The following is a 14,709-nucleotide window of genomic DNA, read 5'->3' on the forward strand; positions in this document are numbered from 1 at the left end:
GCAGCAACCCTGCAGTAACAATCCACAGCGTGCACAGAGGGGAGGAAAAAACCACCAAATCCTCTGGATTTTCTGCTCTGGGAAGCACTGGAGCAGGTGCAGGAGCACAGACCCACCACCTAAATCAGCTCCACACCTCTGGACTGAGCTCCGCCCTCCTGGACAAGCCACGGAAGGCCATGGGATCACTGATCAGCCGCTGCCAGCACCGTGTCCCTCCCTGCCCAGCCACCCCGGGAGGAGATGCCCATGATTCCCACTGGAAGTTCGTCAGGGAAGCGATTAAACAGCTGGGCTGGCTGCTTAACGACAGCAGGGCCTCGCTGTGATCCAGGGAAGCAATTACCTCGGGAATGGGGGTCGCAGGCCTTGCTCATCCCCCTTAATTGAATTCCAATATCTGCTCCAGCTGCCCAGGCCCCGGGCTGCTGCTTCCAGCAGCTCCATCCCTGCTCCATCCAAGCCCACCTGGAATGGCTGAGGAGCAGCAGGAGGCTGGGCATGGCAGGGTGCAGTGTCACCCCAAAACCCGGCTCCCATTCCTACGGCACTTCCCGAGTGCCACCAGCCCCGCCACGAGGGATCCGGCTGCTTCCTCATTCCCAAAGGCTGCAGGAGCCCGGAGCATGATCCCACACTTGGTGACACCCATAAATACAGGAAAATGGACGGAAAAACAAGTTAAACGCAGAGGATTATAAAGATCCCTGAAGTTTAAGAAGTGCAAATAGTTATTAAAAAATAAAAGTAATTATAAGTGAGTATTTTCTGGGAAACAAAGGCAGAGGAGCTCTGGAGCCACCTGCCCAGGACGTGGATTGGGAATTCCAATGTCCCGGGGTTCGCTGCGGGACTGAGACAGTGACAGCAATTAAAGGAATAATTAAAGCTGTTAATTTTCCATCAGAACCCCTCAGTCTGTGTGGGAAAGGGTCAATGCATGGAACAACAACTCCGCCAAGGGCACAGCACATTCCACACCAACAGCCCGGCAGAGACGAGCCTGGCCTCAGCGGCGGCGGGAGGCTCCCATCCCAAATCTCCCCAGCCCCACGGGGAACATCCAATTGGAATCCCAGAGCTGCCAGGGAGGCGGCAGCTCCCAGCCCTGTCCTGCTGGGTGCCGGATTGGGGCCATTTCGGGGTTTTGGGATAGCCAGGAGCTGTGGGGTTGGGGCAGTTTTGGTGTTTTGGGATGGCTGGGGACTGGGAGCCGCCCTCTTTGCCCTCCTGAGCGCAGGGTTGCCTCTGGATATGGTAAATGATAGGAATAAAAGGGGAATACACACGGTGAGAGGCAGATTGGGAAGTCCACGTACCCCGATGATAGCATTCAACTCCGTCATTGTCACTTGCTTGGCACGTTCAACAGCCTGGGCCACCTGCTGTTGGTGCTGCGGGGACAGAGGGGCCAGGTCAGCCACAGGACCCCCACAGACACGGTCCCCCCTCTTTTGGGCCCTATTTTGCCTATTTTTCCCGATTTTTTTTGCCCTATTTTGGCTGCAGCAGCCTGGAGGTACCTCCTGGCTCTGTGGGGCGAGGCAGCAGCTCCTCCGGGAAAAGGGGGAGCCCCTCTCAGCCTTTTGGGCTCAGTGCAGCCCCCCAGATGAGCAGAGCCCCTGCAGGGCCCAGCTCCGCCCATCCCAAGGGTTTTCCAGCACACAGGCAGGATTTAAACCCCATTTCTCACACCCCCAGAGACCCCAAAGGGACCCAGCGCTGCCTGCGAGGAGGAACCCTGGGAGAAGCTGCATCCCCTCAAAGAGGGTGTGGAAAAGTCCTTACCTCTTGTGACAGAAAAGGCATGATCTGGGCTAAAATCGTGTTCAGTCTTTTAGCAATTTCTGTCTGGAAAAAGGGAAGAAGAAAAAGCAAAGGTCAGCACCCACCAGCCTCCCACGGACGGGATGGCACGAGGCTTCCTGGCAGCAGCGCTGGCCCCTCCTGTCCCATCCCACAGATCCCCTCCTGTCCCTCCCCTCCTGTCCCATCCCACAGATCCCCTCCTGTCCCTCCCCCCTCCCTGTCCCATCCCACAGATCCCCTCCTGTCCCTCCCCTCTCCCTGTCCCATCCCACAGATCCCCTCCTGTGCATCCCCTCTCCCTGTCCCATCCCACAGATCCCCTCCTGTCCCTCCCCTCTCCCTGTCCCATCCCACAGATCCCCTCCTGTCCCTCCCCCCTCCCTGTCCCATCCCACAGATCCCCTCCTGTGCATCCCCTCTCCCTGTCCCATCCCACAGATCCCCTCCTGTCCCTCCCCTCTCCTTGTCCCATCCCACAGATCCTCTCCTGTGCCTCCCCTCTCCCTGTCCCATCCCACAGATCCCCTCCTGTGCCTCCCCTCTCCCTGTCCCATCCCACAGATCCCCTCCTGTGCATCCCCTCTCCCTGTCCCATCCCACAGATCCCCTCCTGTCCCTCCCCTCTCCCTTCTCAGCCCCGCAGGTGGAAGCAGCAGCTCCCAGCAGAGGCACTGGAAGCCCCTTCAAGCTCTCCAGCACAAGGACACATCCCTGCTTCCCTGGGACACTTCCATGGCCTTCCCACCACAGGATGAGTGTCCTGGACCAGTCCTGGCAGTGTCACACCAGCCCGGACTTCAAGAAAATGTAGCCAGGCACAGCTCCTCAACCTGGGAGCAGCTGCTGCTCTCCAGAGAGGCTGGATGCCAGGAAATCCAGGGTTTGGTGGCCCTCTCCATCTCCACCAGGGCTGTGGTGGGTGTTTGGTTTCTCCAAAAGAAACCTTGGCAAAGCCAAAGCCACCTGCCCCGTGCAGGGAGCTGAGTCCCCACCAGGGCTGCGGGTCTGCTCCGCTCCCTGCCCACGGGTGGCATTCCCTCTGCCACTCTCACATCCCACTCCAGAAACAACCCAGATCCACCAACACCTGCCAGGTGCTCTCTGTGGGAACAATTCCCTGGGGATAACGCTTTCCTGCAGGGATGACCTGGAGGGGTGCCGTCCCTGGGACGCTCCCGGCGGCATGGCCGTGTCCCGGCTCCAGGGACGCTCCCGGCGGGATGGCCGTGTCCCGGCTCCCAGGGGTTAATTCCGGCTGCTCCTGGCCGAGGCAGCTGTGAAAACAGCTCCGGCTCCAAGTCAAACACGGCCAAGCGGCCGCGAGGATCCAGCGCCACAACAATGGCCGGAGCCGAGCGCTGGCACGGAATCAAACGCCCCGAAATTCCTTCCGCCAGCCCCAGCAGCTCGTTATCAATAACACAAGTGATTAACCGGGAGAGCTCCGGCCTCCTGCTGGCAAGGAGCCTCCTTCCCGGGACAGCCACAGCCACCCCCTGCTCCCAGAGCCCCCCTGTGCTCCCCAAATCCACCCCGAGGCTTCACCCTCCTGATCCCACAGCTCAGCTCCCCAGGACAGGTCCTACAGCACCTCTGGGTTTTAAGCCCAGTCAACCCAGGCTCCACCTGCTCTCAAGGAAAATCCCCAAATATCCCAGTGTGGACGAAAATTCCCAACGGACACTCAGTCCTTGCTGTGAGGAGCTGGGAGCTGGGGATGGCTGGGACACACTGCTCTTGCTACAGGAACAACCCAGTGAGCACAACCAGCATTCCCAGCATCACCATAAGCAGGGAGACACTGGGAAAATCCTGATCTCCCCCAGCCTGGAGTCACCCCCATGCAGGGAACCACCCCACAGACCTCAGAGCTCCGGGTCCTGCTCCAAGGGGAGCACAGAGCCCCCCAGGGGCTGCAAAGCCCCAGGAATATTCCTGGCCATCCTCTTCTCCAGAAGCACTCCGGTGATTGGGTTACACCTGATGCTTTTCTTAGCAATTCCAGAGGCAGGGAACGTGCTGGCACACCGTGCCAAGGCAGGAATGGCTGGAAGTGACCACGGCTTGGACTCAGGTACCCCGGCCACAGCCACCAAGTCACCAGGATCGTCACGGCCCTGAGCATGAAGATGTGTGGATCCAGCAGGCAGCTGGGGGATCATGGAATCCTGGAATGGTTCAGTTGGAAGGGACTTCACAGCTCATCCAGTTCCACTCCCTGCACCTTTCAGGAGCCCAGGTTGCTCCAGCCTGGCTTTGGACACTTCCAGGAATGGGGCAGTCATAGCAACCAGTGTCCCACCACCCTTCCAGGGAAGGATTCCTTCCCACTATCCCGCCTATCCCTGCCCTCTGGCAGCGGGAAGTCATTCCCTGTGTCCTATCGCTGCAGTGACACTTCGCTATCGTGACCCCTGTCCCCAGGGCCAGGCTCTGGCCAGCACAAGGCTTTCAGCACCCAACACTCACAGACCACCCGACAGCTCCTCTGCTCCCACAGAACCGGGCCGGGAGCTCCGAGTGCTGAATCCAAGCTCAGCCCCGGCGCCGTGGCCGGAGCAGCTGGGCTGGCACCACATGTGCCACCGGCCACCCATGGTGCCACTGCCGTGCCCAGCCACAGGAAAAGCTCCTTCCAGGCTTTTTGGCACTGGCACTTTGATCAGATTATATTTAGCTCCAGCTCCATTAAAGATTTATTCCTCCAGCTCCAGCCATTGGATTCGGGATGCAGCAAGCGTGGCTGCGGCTCCGGGAGCGCTGCCCGGCCAGCTCCCGGGTTCTAGAACAAATCTGATCAGTGTTTGAGGGGAAAACAGCAGTGCCAGCACCAGCTTCCCTCGGCTGCACCCTGAGAAAAACACAGCATCCAGCCAGGCTGATTCCATGGAGCAGGAAGGGAAGGAGCTGGGTTTTCCCCGGACGGCCCTGACCAACAACACAAGTGAGGCTTCCACCTTTAAATCCAAAACTTCCAAGCAAGATGTGAAGCCAAACTCCCCGTTCCACACAGAAAGAGACTTCCCATGTGGGATCCGGCAAGCACAGAGATATTGGATGTCCAAAATATTATGTTTACAACCGTGAGGTTTCCTGTGAACATGAGATTCAATCGTCTTTAAATATTTGCTCACTTTCCCTTTTCCCATTCCCCGGCACATTGAACTCCAGTTGTCCCCATTAAAACTTTAACCGGGAGGGAAAAGGATCCTCTGGAACGCCGGGAACAGGGGAGGGCTCCATGCCCGAAACCTTCCCCTTCACGGGGCTCATTCATCACCTCGCCCAGAGCCACGGAGCCCCCGAGCTGCTCCTGCCAAGGAAAGCCTCCTTTCCCACCGCGGGTTGCCATGGCAATGCCGAGCTCCGCATCCCCTTCCGCTGCCCTGCGTCTTCCCTGGACCAGGGCGGGTAAAACGCCCGGAGGGGGGCACGGGGAGAGGCTCCCACCCACCCCAACACCTGCGGGAGCCAATCCCGGGATACTCCCCCCAGCACAGGGGTGCTGATGGTTGTTAAAAAGGGCAAGGAGTCGGGAGAACCTGAAATCCCAACTAATCCCCCCTCACTCCGTGCCCCTGCCAAGAATCTGCCCTGCTCCCTGCCCAGAACCTCCCGGGTGGGGTTTCAGCGGTGGGGAGGGCGAAACCAGAGAAAACATCTGCACCGGTGATAAATCAACACTGGGACCACTTGGCCCCGGCTGAGGCTCCTGTCACCTGCTCTTAAAATGGCCAGAGCCACCAGCAGCATCCGAAGCACTTGGGGACACAGGGAGCTGCTCCTGGCAGCCGTCGGGAGCTGGGATGGGCTCGGAGCGGCAGCGGCTCGGTGTTAAATAGCTGGGGCTGGCAGTGCCCAACAGCTCCAGCTCCCTGCACTCCCATCTCTACAGCTGGATGGGCCAGAGGGAATTTAAAAATAACCCCCCAGATGTCAGTCATGGGAGAAGCAGAGCAGCCTTAAAATGACCCAAAATCTGGGAGTGCAGAGCTCCAGGCTGGATCCAGGGGGTGGGGGTGACACCCCCAGACAGGGCTCTGGGCAGTGCCAAATTGTCTCAGCTTTGGATGTCCATGAGGCAAATGGGGACTGCAGGGATGTCCCAGCCCCAGAGTGACCCCCCAGGCTGATCCCAGCACGGCACAGGACTGGACACAGACCCCTCCTGGGCTCCCTGTTCCTGGGAAGATGGAGCTGCCTGCAGGAACCAGCCCCACAGGCATCACTCTGCAGGGAGCATCCCAAAAAACCCTGCACAGGCACCCCGAAACACCTTGCACAGGGCATGCCCAAGACCCTGCACACCGCACCCCAAATGCCCTGCAGAGAACACCCCAAATACCCTGCACGTGTCACACACCCCTCAATCCATCCCCCAAATGGAACAGATTCTCAGTGGGGAAGGGAATCCCACCAGGCCATGGCAGGTGGAGCCTCAGAACAGATTTTGGGCCCCACCAGCCCCAAGTCCAGCCTGCCCTCGCTCCTGGATTTATGCAGCGGGATGAAGGATGGAGAGAAGGTGCTGAACACAGAGCACTGCCCTTCCTCCTCCAGGAAAACACCCCAAAACATCCATATTTCTATCATTAACTCCAGCAATCTCCAGAGGTGGAAGGGAACACCAGAATTATCAAAGGTCCTGCAGACACCCCACCAATCCCACCCTGTGCTCAGAGCGTTGTCCAAACGTTCCTGGAACTCTGGCAGCCTTAGGAACGTGACCATTCCGTGGGGAAGTACAAATACATCTCTACACACGATCACTGCATCCCTACACCCCCGGAAATGGCGTTGGTGGGGCTGCCAAAGGTGATGGGAGCCCCATCCATGGGATGCGGGAACACAGCACCAGCACCATCCCACAGCTCCCACTCGCAAGGCCCCAACTCCCTCCTCTTCTCCCAAGCACAGCTCCCTCTGCACACACCCCGCAGTGATTTTCATAAGGGTCTGCACCCCACAGCCCCCTCCGGGCGCCCCAGATCCCCCCCAAACCCTCCTCCCTGGTGGAGGAGGAGGAGTAAATCACATGAGGCGTGAAGCACCAGCAGCATTTGTTGAAACCAGGATATTGTCTCTTTAAGCACATGAAAATCAGGCCCTTGAGCAGTGTGGTTCTCACTCGGGCGCACAATTATGGGTACTTTCAGCTGTCTACCACTATTTCAAGTGCTCTCTCCAAGCGGGCTGTCAATGGCATGTTGAAAGCTATTTGTGGCTGCTATCGTTATTAGCAAAGTGGAGAGCCTGGCTGATGAGAATTAAATTCAGGGCGGGGGTGCGGAGGGGCAGGACACAACCCCTCATTAGGGAATTACCACCAGCAATGGGGTACAGCTCGCTGAGACCCCCAAAACACAGCCAGGACCCCCCCTGAGTCCAGAATTCCCTTCTGCCTTGGGAGGCCTGAGAGCACAGCTCACAAATTACTCGGCTTGTGAAGTATTTAGCAAATTATTACCTGGCACTCCTTGCTAACGAGCACGACAGAAAGGATATTGTGTTCCTAGAATATTCTAGAAACACACAGAAAAAAAAAAGCTGCCTCTCTTCCCTGGAAGTGTTGGGGGCTTTAGGTTTGTTCCAAGCATTAGGCAGGAAAACAAGAAGTGCTTCAGTAGAGAGTTCTCAGCCATAACAAGAAATCAAAGGCCAGCACAAAGGTTCTGTCCTCCGAGGTGTCCCGTTTCCCCACGCAAAATGAGTTTTCCTTTTGGAATGGTTATTGCTCTCGGCAATTATCCACGGAGATCTGCACAGAAACAATGTGCAGCCGACAGGGGAAGCAAAGTTTCTTTTGGAAAAATCAATTAACCCGAACAAAAAAAAAAAAAAAAAAAGAAAAAGAAAAAAAGTTTTGCCGAGGTTTCAAAAGAAAACTCCTGATTGGAGTCGGGTTTAGGAAAGCTGAGCCCGGGGAAGGAGTTGAGTTCAGCAGGAAGACTGATGTAAGGAGCGATTCACTGCAACCGACTGGAGAGTCACTTCCTAAATATTTCCTTGCATATGGAGTTGTTTATGAAACTCCATTTTTTTTCCTAACGAGAAACAAAACGAGAAGAAAGGAGGGGGGGAGGGCAAAAAAACCCCCAGCCCCACACGCAGCCACATATGCACACACTTAATATTCAGCGTGGAAGAGATAATCTGTTATATAAGCCCACAGACAGACAATCCCCTTTTGCTTAAAGATGAAGTATCCATCAATGTTTGTCTGGAGCAGATGTAATCACAAGCAGTCAAGTCTGGAGGGCAGGACACTGCATGAATAATTCAAGCACTTCAGTCTACTTGATTGTGTGCAGATAAACACAAGTCAACCGCTAAACAGGTCAGCTGATAAACTTGTTTGTTCAGGACCAGCCACCCTCAGCCAGATGCCAGCACGACCACGCCGCAATTAGCGGGATGCCTTGCGGGATGCCTGGCGGGGGGATGCTGCGCCAGGGATGCCTTTCAGGGGATGCTGCGGCCCCAAAGAGGGGGAAAGCCCTCCCCGGGCCCCCGCTGCGGCCCGGCACTCCCCGCCCGCCGCTCCCGCTCGCCCCATTTTCGCCTGGAAGCGCAGCCAGGGCTGCTTTGTTTGCTCCACGTTGCTGTCAATTACAGAACGAGACAGCTCCAGCTTCCCCAAGTTCCCGGCAGCGGGCACGCAGCAGATGTCACCGCGAAGGGCCCGGGCAGGCGCGGGATGCCGCTGGAATCACCCGCACAGCACCGAGCACAGGGACCGCGCTGGGCCTCCTGGGCTGCCAGCACCGGGGAAGACCAGGACGGCGAGGGACCGAACCAAACTGGGAATTCTGAGGCTCCTCAGTCACCCCCGAGACCCCCACGGCACACGGAGGACGGGGCTGCTCCATCCACATCTCCCAGCGCTCACCCCGCGCTGCCAAAGCCCGCCGATCCCTCGGGATGCGCCCATAGGCCGGTGGAAAAACGCTCAGCACGTCTTGGGAACGGCAGCCTCCAGCAGGTGAACAAGCCCAACATCCCGGGGCGTTATTCCAGCATCTCCCAGCACCGAGCGACCAGGTAGGAAGACGGTGGGGAGAGGAGAGCCTCTGCCCCAAGGTCAGGTCACTCCAGAGCCCGCAGGCATTGCTGAGGCGGCTGCAGGCTCCGTGTCCCTCTGGACACCCCAAAGCCGTCCCCTCCTCGGCGGAGGACACCCCGGGCCTACCCCACAATCCTGAATTTTGGGCTGTTCCCGAGCACCCCAGGACAAACCCGCCCAAGGTTCCCCCAGCTCGGGGGTCCGGGCAGCCCCCGCACAAAGACACCTGGGCCGGGCAGCGGCCCCGGAGCGGGAAGTCGGGATTATCTGCGTGGAAGGAGATATTTATAAAAAACTGAAGACTAAGCAGGAATTATTTTCGTTGCCCCGTGACTACAGCGCAGAAAGGCAAAGGGAAGAAGAGAGGCGCATTCAGAGACGCTGCTTTGCATCTCATCAGCGCCCAACGAGCCTCCTCAGAGGAGGGCGATGCCGCTATTAAGCCAAACCACTTTGGAGTTGAATGGGGCTGATTTGCGAGCGGCAAAGTTGATGTCAACTTCTATCTGCCTTAAGTTCTTAATTAGAACTCCTTCTAAAACCAGTAAGCAGCAGCAGCACAAATAATCAGGTCTAATCTCAATAATAACTTTATTCCTTTAAGTTTTACCATCATGTGCGCAGCCTTTAGGCTCTTTACCGATAATCTTATCAAGGTAGCACACCACATTCTGCTGGGGCCTTCTCTATTTTTTCCTTCAGGCAACTTACATATTAGAGGAGACTGGAAGGGAACAAAAAAAAAAAAACAACAACCCAACCAGCCCCAAACATTGCTTCATTTCCCCAGATGCAAAGACAACTCCGTGACATTGAGCAACACACGGTGAGCTCTGGGAGCCCTGGAGATAATTCCCTGCTCTGTCTCACGCTCCGGCAGGGCCAGGAGCAGGGGATGACCTTACAAACAGCCCTGTTGTACCCACAACACGACCAGAGGCGAACACAGCACATATCAGTGTTTTCCAAGCCTTGGGAACTCGCTATTCCAGGTATTGACCTCCCAGCACGGGAGGAGAGGCTGTTCTCACCTCTCTGCACAAACACTCAGCCTAAAACCGAAATTCCTCATGAATATCGACAAAATAACCCCACCAAGTGCCATCAACCTGCGGCTGCCAATTTAACAGCCGGGCCACGGGATCCCACCTGGAGTCACATCCCTGCCTCCAGCACTTATTCCCTAGTTAGTGCAATCAGGGCCGATTTTACCTCAGGTGGAGGAAAAGGGCAACAGGAGATCAATTCAATCACAACTTCCCCCCTCGAAATTACTCACCTGTTTGTGCATTTCAATATTCAAACCGTACGACATTTCGTAGTACTGAGGAAGGAACAAAAAAATAGAAATAAATTCAATTAAACATGAGAGCCAAGGAGAATTTGAATTCAATTCACAGAAGGTATTTGCATAAGGTCATTACCAAAAAGCATCCTGGGCAAAACTGGGCTTAAAGCACGGGTAGCCAAGGAAATTACACCTTATAATAAGCAGATGTTTATGGGTTTAACTGGCAGGCACTTAACGAGGGGACACTCCTTTTGACTCCTGTTTTCTCCTCCTAAGCTACTTAGAAAAACAAAGAGGCGCAGAGCTGGGTGACAGGCGTCTGCTCAGCCCTGGCAGAACAGGTACAGCCCGGAGTCTGGCCAAAAATCCAGCTTCTCACCGAGGGGGGGGGCGGGATTTGTTCCCCCCCCCCGGGATCAGGGGAGCTGCTGGGAGCCCAGGGAGCCGCCGGGAAAGGGGGTGCTGGATCCTGCTCAACCCATCAGAAACCCAAACGAGCCCACCCGGGGGGCCCGTGATGCAAATTTAGCTAAAAAAAAGAGCGTTTTGAGGCAACAAAAGTGCCCATTTCCCTCGGGAAGGATGAGTGGGGGGGGCTAGGGGAGGGGGAGCTGGGATGGCTCCCGGGTGGCCTCGGGGGCAGCAAGGGGGGGACCCCCACCGGCACCAGGGAGCTCCCCCCGAGCCCGGGGTCGCCGCTCCAGTCCCCCCCCCCCCCGACCCCCCCCACGGCTGCAGGAGCGCTCCAAAGGGGTTAACAGGAAACTTGGGATTGCGCTTCCAGCCGTCTGGGGCCCGGAGCGCCTGGCACCGCCGCCCCCCCGCCCCGGGGGTCCCCGGGCAGGCACTGCCCGTACCGGGGGGGGTTCCCCCGGTCCCCCCCCGTCCGCAGGCTCGCAGCTAATGACATTTGCAGGCTGATCCGAAATCTGATTAAAGTCTCTCACCATAACGTAATGGCGCTGCATTTCGGTCTTCTCGTTCGCCAGCTTGTCATACTCCACTTTGAGGCTGGGGGGGGGGGGGGGGGGGGGAGAGCGCACGGTGAGACCCCGGAGATACGGGGGGCTCGGGGCGGGGGGGGCGGCCGGGGGTCCCCCCGGGCTCACCTGTGGTACTGGGCCTGCAGGAACTGGAACTCGTCCTTGATCCGGTCGCAGGACTCGGCCACCGTGAATTTGAAGCCCGGCTGGCCCGGCTGGTGCGGAGCCTGCGGGAAGCGGCCGCGGGGGGTTACCGGGGGGGCACCGGGGGGCGAGGGGGGGCGGGAGGGGGGGGGCACCGGGGGAGACGGAGGGAGGAGAGCGGGGGGTGGGGGGGGGGTGCGGGATGGGAGTCGGGAGGGGGTACCGGGACTCACCGGGTGCCGGCCCTGGGGGTACATGGCCGGGCTGGGGCGCGGTCACTGGAAGCAGCCGCGCCGAGCCTCGCTACGGCGATCGCGACGTGCGGAGCTGCCGCTGCTGCCCGCCGGCCTCGGAGTGCTCCCGGAGAGGCCGAGAACTGAACAAAGGGACGAGAGGAAAGTCCGTGCTGGGGGCGGAGGAGGGAGGGCGGAGGGGGTGGGGGGGAGCGGGCCCGGCCGGTTCCCCCCCGCACATTCCCCCCCCCCGGCCCCGCACCGCCGGGGAGGCGCCCGCGGAGCCGAGCCCAGCCCCGCAGCGCCGGGGCCAGGTGCCGACCCCCCCGGCCGCCGCGCTCCGCGGGCCTCCGCTTCCTCACCCCCCCCCTCCTTCCGGCACTCGCTGGCGGAAAAAAAAATAAAGAAAAATCACCCCCCCCCCCCCAGGAAAAAAAAAAAAAGAAAAAAAAAATAGATCAAAAAGCCACAGCGACAACAACAACAACGCGGCGGCGAGAGGAGGGTCCCGCGGTATTCCTGCGGCCGGGAGAAGGGGAAGCAAAGCCAGGAACTAACGCCGGAGCACGACGGCCATGGAGGAGAGGAGGAGGGGGAGGAAGGCCGTACACATCCGACTTCCCGGGCGCCGCGGACATGCGAGGTGCGAGCGGGTCCCCCGCCCGGGGGCGGCCGTTCAGCTGCGTCCAGCCGGGATCGCCGTAACTCCGGGAGCCATCGCGGAGCGGGCGCGGAGCGGGGCAGCAGCGCCCGAGCACGCGGTGCCGCCACAGCGCCCGGGCGGAGCGGGGCGGCGGGCGGGGGACAAAACCCGGGCGGCCTCTCCGCCGCCGGCCAATGGCGGAGCGCCGCGCCCACGTGGGGCCGGCGGCGGCGAGCGCTGATTCGGCGACGCCGGCGTGACGTCACAATGGCAGCTTGTGTCTGACGGAGGGGTGGCCGCGAGCCGCGCCCACCCCGGGCCCCGCCCCGCGCCGGCCCCGCCCCGCCCCGCGCCCCCCGGCCCGGCCGTGACTCGGGCCCGGCGCTGCCGTAACCCCGCTCCTGCGGCCCGGTTTCGGCTGTAAAACAAACACAAGCGCTTTGTCACCGTAACGCCTCCGCTCCGCGAGCCGCCGCACCGAGAAAACGCTCGGTACGAGCCCCCCCGTACCGGCGGGCGGCGGCAAGGCCGCGCTGCCTCCCCCGGCGGCCGCGCGGCCCCTTTGATGTGTCGTGAGGGCCGCGCTGCTCCCCCTCCGCACCTCCCCTCACGCCTGAGGGGGTTTAACGAGGAACACGGGTAATGGCGTTAACGTCAGGCGTTCCCGCCGCGCCCGGGGGACACCCGGCTGCGTCCCCGGGGGGGACCCCGCGCCCGCCGCAGCGGAGCAGGAGCAACGCCGGTCCCGGCGGGCCGGAGGGAGCGGGGCCGGGGCAGCCGCGGCCCCACGGGCGGGCCGAGCCCGGCCCAGCGCACAAAATGGCCGCTCGCCCGCGCGTCAGACGGAGCCTCCGCCCCACGTGGGGCCGCGCGCCGCTCACCGCCCATCCGCCAATCACAGCGCGGAGCGGGCCGCCGCTCCAACGCTATTGGCGGGGAGGAGCGGTGCTGTCAATCAAAGCCACGAGGGGCCGCCGGCGCGCAGCCCCCGCCTGCCGCCCGCCCGCCATGGCGGCGTAATTAGCCCGGGCCGGCGCTTCCTCCAGCTCAAACAATCTGTCACCGCCGTGCCGGGCGGGCCGCGGCACCGCCGCGATCTCTGCGGCAACGCCGCGGCTCGGGGCTTTCTCGACAAGAATGAAGCGCCGCAGCTCAAATAATAAACAAGGGGCAAAACGCCTCGAAATCCCGCCCCGCTCCTCGTTCCCCGGCGTGGGGGGTGCGAGCGCCCCGTTGACCCCCGGGGTGCGGGATGGGGGTGCCCCGGCCCCCCCGCCCGCCGCTAATTGGGCGCGTTCCGGTTGTTGACGTGACGAGCGCTGTCAGCGCCCGGCGCTGCCCATTGGCTGCCGCCTCCTGGCCCCGCCCCTGCCCCACGTGGGGGCCCCCGGCGCGGCCGGCGCGCCGCAAAACGCGGTGCGGATGCAGCGCGGAGCGGAGTCACCGCGGGGCCGCTGCCCCCGCGCCCTTCCCGCCTCCTCCGCCATTCCCGGCTCTTTCTAATTCCCTGATTCTGCCTCATTTCGGCTTTTTTTTTTTTTTTTTTTTTTTTTTTTTTTGGCTTTTTCTCTGTCGAGGCGGCAGCTCTTTGCAAAGCCCCTGCACTCTATGGGGAGCATCGGGGTGAAGTTGGAGGATCCACTGGGGCATCCACAGGGGCACCCATTGGGATGGACATTGGGTGCCCATAGAGGTGCCCACCGGGGTATCCATCCCTTGGGGCATCCACAGGGGCACCCATTGGGATGGACATTGGGTGCCCATAGAGGTGCCCACCGGGGTATCCATCCCTTGGGGTATCCACTGGAGCACCTATTGGGATGTCCACTGGAGTCCCCCTGGGGTGCCCATCGAGTGACCCATTGGGACCCCCATCGTGGTGCCCATCAGGGTGCAAAGCCCCCCCGGCAGGCAGATCCTGGGAGAGGGTGTGGGATAACGTGGGAGCACAGCCCTCCGAAGCGCACGGAGCAGGAGCAGCTCCTGGAGCCGCCAATGCCAGAGAAACATGAAAATTAACGTGAAGGAGCAACGCTGGAACTCTTCGTGGTGGAACCGGTCCTTATTTCTCCTGCACAGTGCTCCCTCCAGCAGCTCCTGCTGCCGAGGGCAGCCAAGGTGACGGAGATTTAGTGGGGGAACGTGTCCGGAGCTCCGGGTGTCACACACTCCCATCGGTCCCAGGAGATCCCAAAGCAAAGGCAACAGCACCTGGAAATCCTCCCCCTGGGGAGGGACTCGGGAGTGGGACACACTGCCCTTCCTCAGCACTCTGCCCTTCTTCCCACCTCATCCTGGGCTCATTCCCGGCAGGAAAGAGGGGATTGTCCCCTCTCCCCTCAGGTGAGGCCCCACCTGCAGAGGTGCTCCAAGGGCTGGAGCCCCTCTGGAGCCAGCCTGGGAGAGCTGGGAATGTTCACCTGGAGAAGGGAAGGATTCAGGGAGAGCTCAGAGCTCCTTCCAGGGCCTAAAGGGGCTCCAGGAGAGCTGGAGAGGGACTGGGGACAAGGCATGGAGGGACAGGACACAGGGAATGGGTTCAT

At 60.3% G+C, this 14,709-nt stretch overlaps 1 protein-coding gene across 11 annotated transcripts in view; it reads right to left on the reverse strand.

Annotated features, from left to right (window-relative positions):
• TLE3 (TLE family member 3, transcriptional corepressor) overlaps positions 1–12,303 on the reverse strand; it is a 30,062-nt gene extending 17,759 nt beyond the window's left edge. For 6 of the 11 annotated variants that reach the window (XM_048317644.1, XM_048317642.1, XM_048317638.1 and 3 more), the window contains exons 1-7: positions 12,082–12,303; positions 11,524–11,666; positions 11,273–11,373; positions 11,111–11,174; positions 10,152–10,196; positions 1,789–1,851; positions 1,320–1,394 (exon numbers count right to left, since the gene is read on the reverse strand). In XM_048317644.1, coding sequence (XP_048173601.1) covers positions 1,320–1,394; positions 1,789–1,851; positions 10,152–10,196; positions 11,111–11,174; positions 11,273–11,373; positions 11,524–11,547 — 372 coding nt within the window. In that variant the 5' untranslated portion in view covers positions 11,548–11,666; positions 12,082–12,303. Of the gene's footprint in view, positions 1–1,289; positions 1,395–1,788; positions 1,852–10,151; positions 10,197–11,110; positions 11,175–11,272; positions 11,374–11,523; positions 11,667–12,081 lie in introns of all 11 variants that reach the window. The other 5 variants (XM_048317636.1, XM_048317640.1, XM_048317639.1 and 2 more) reach the window with 2 other exon arrangements.
• Positions 12,304–14,709: the final 2,406 nt, after the last annotated feature.

This window comes from Corvus hawaiiensis, chromosome 13 (assembly GCF_020740725.1).
Source record: "Corvus hawaiiensis isolate bCorHaw1 chromosome 13, bCorHaw1.pri.cur, whole genome shotgun sequence".
Taxonomy (NCBI): Eukaryota; Metazoa; Chordata; class Aves; order Passeriformes; family Corvidae; genus Corvus; species Corvus hawaiiensis.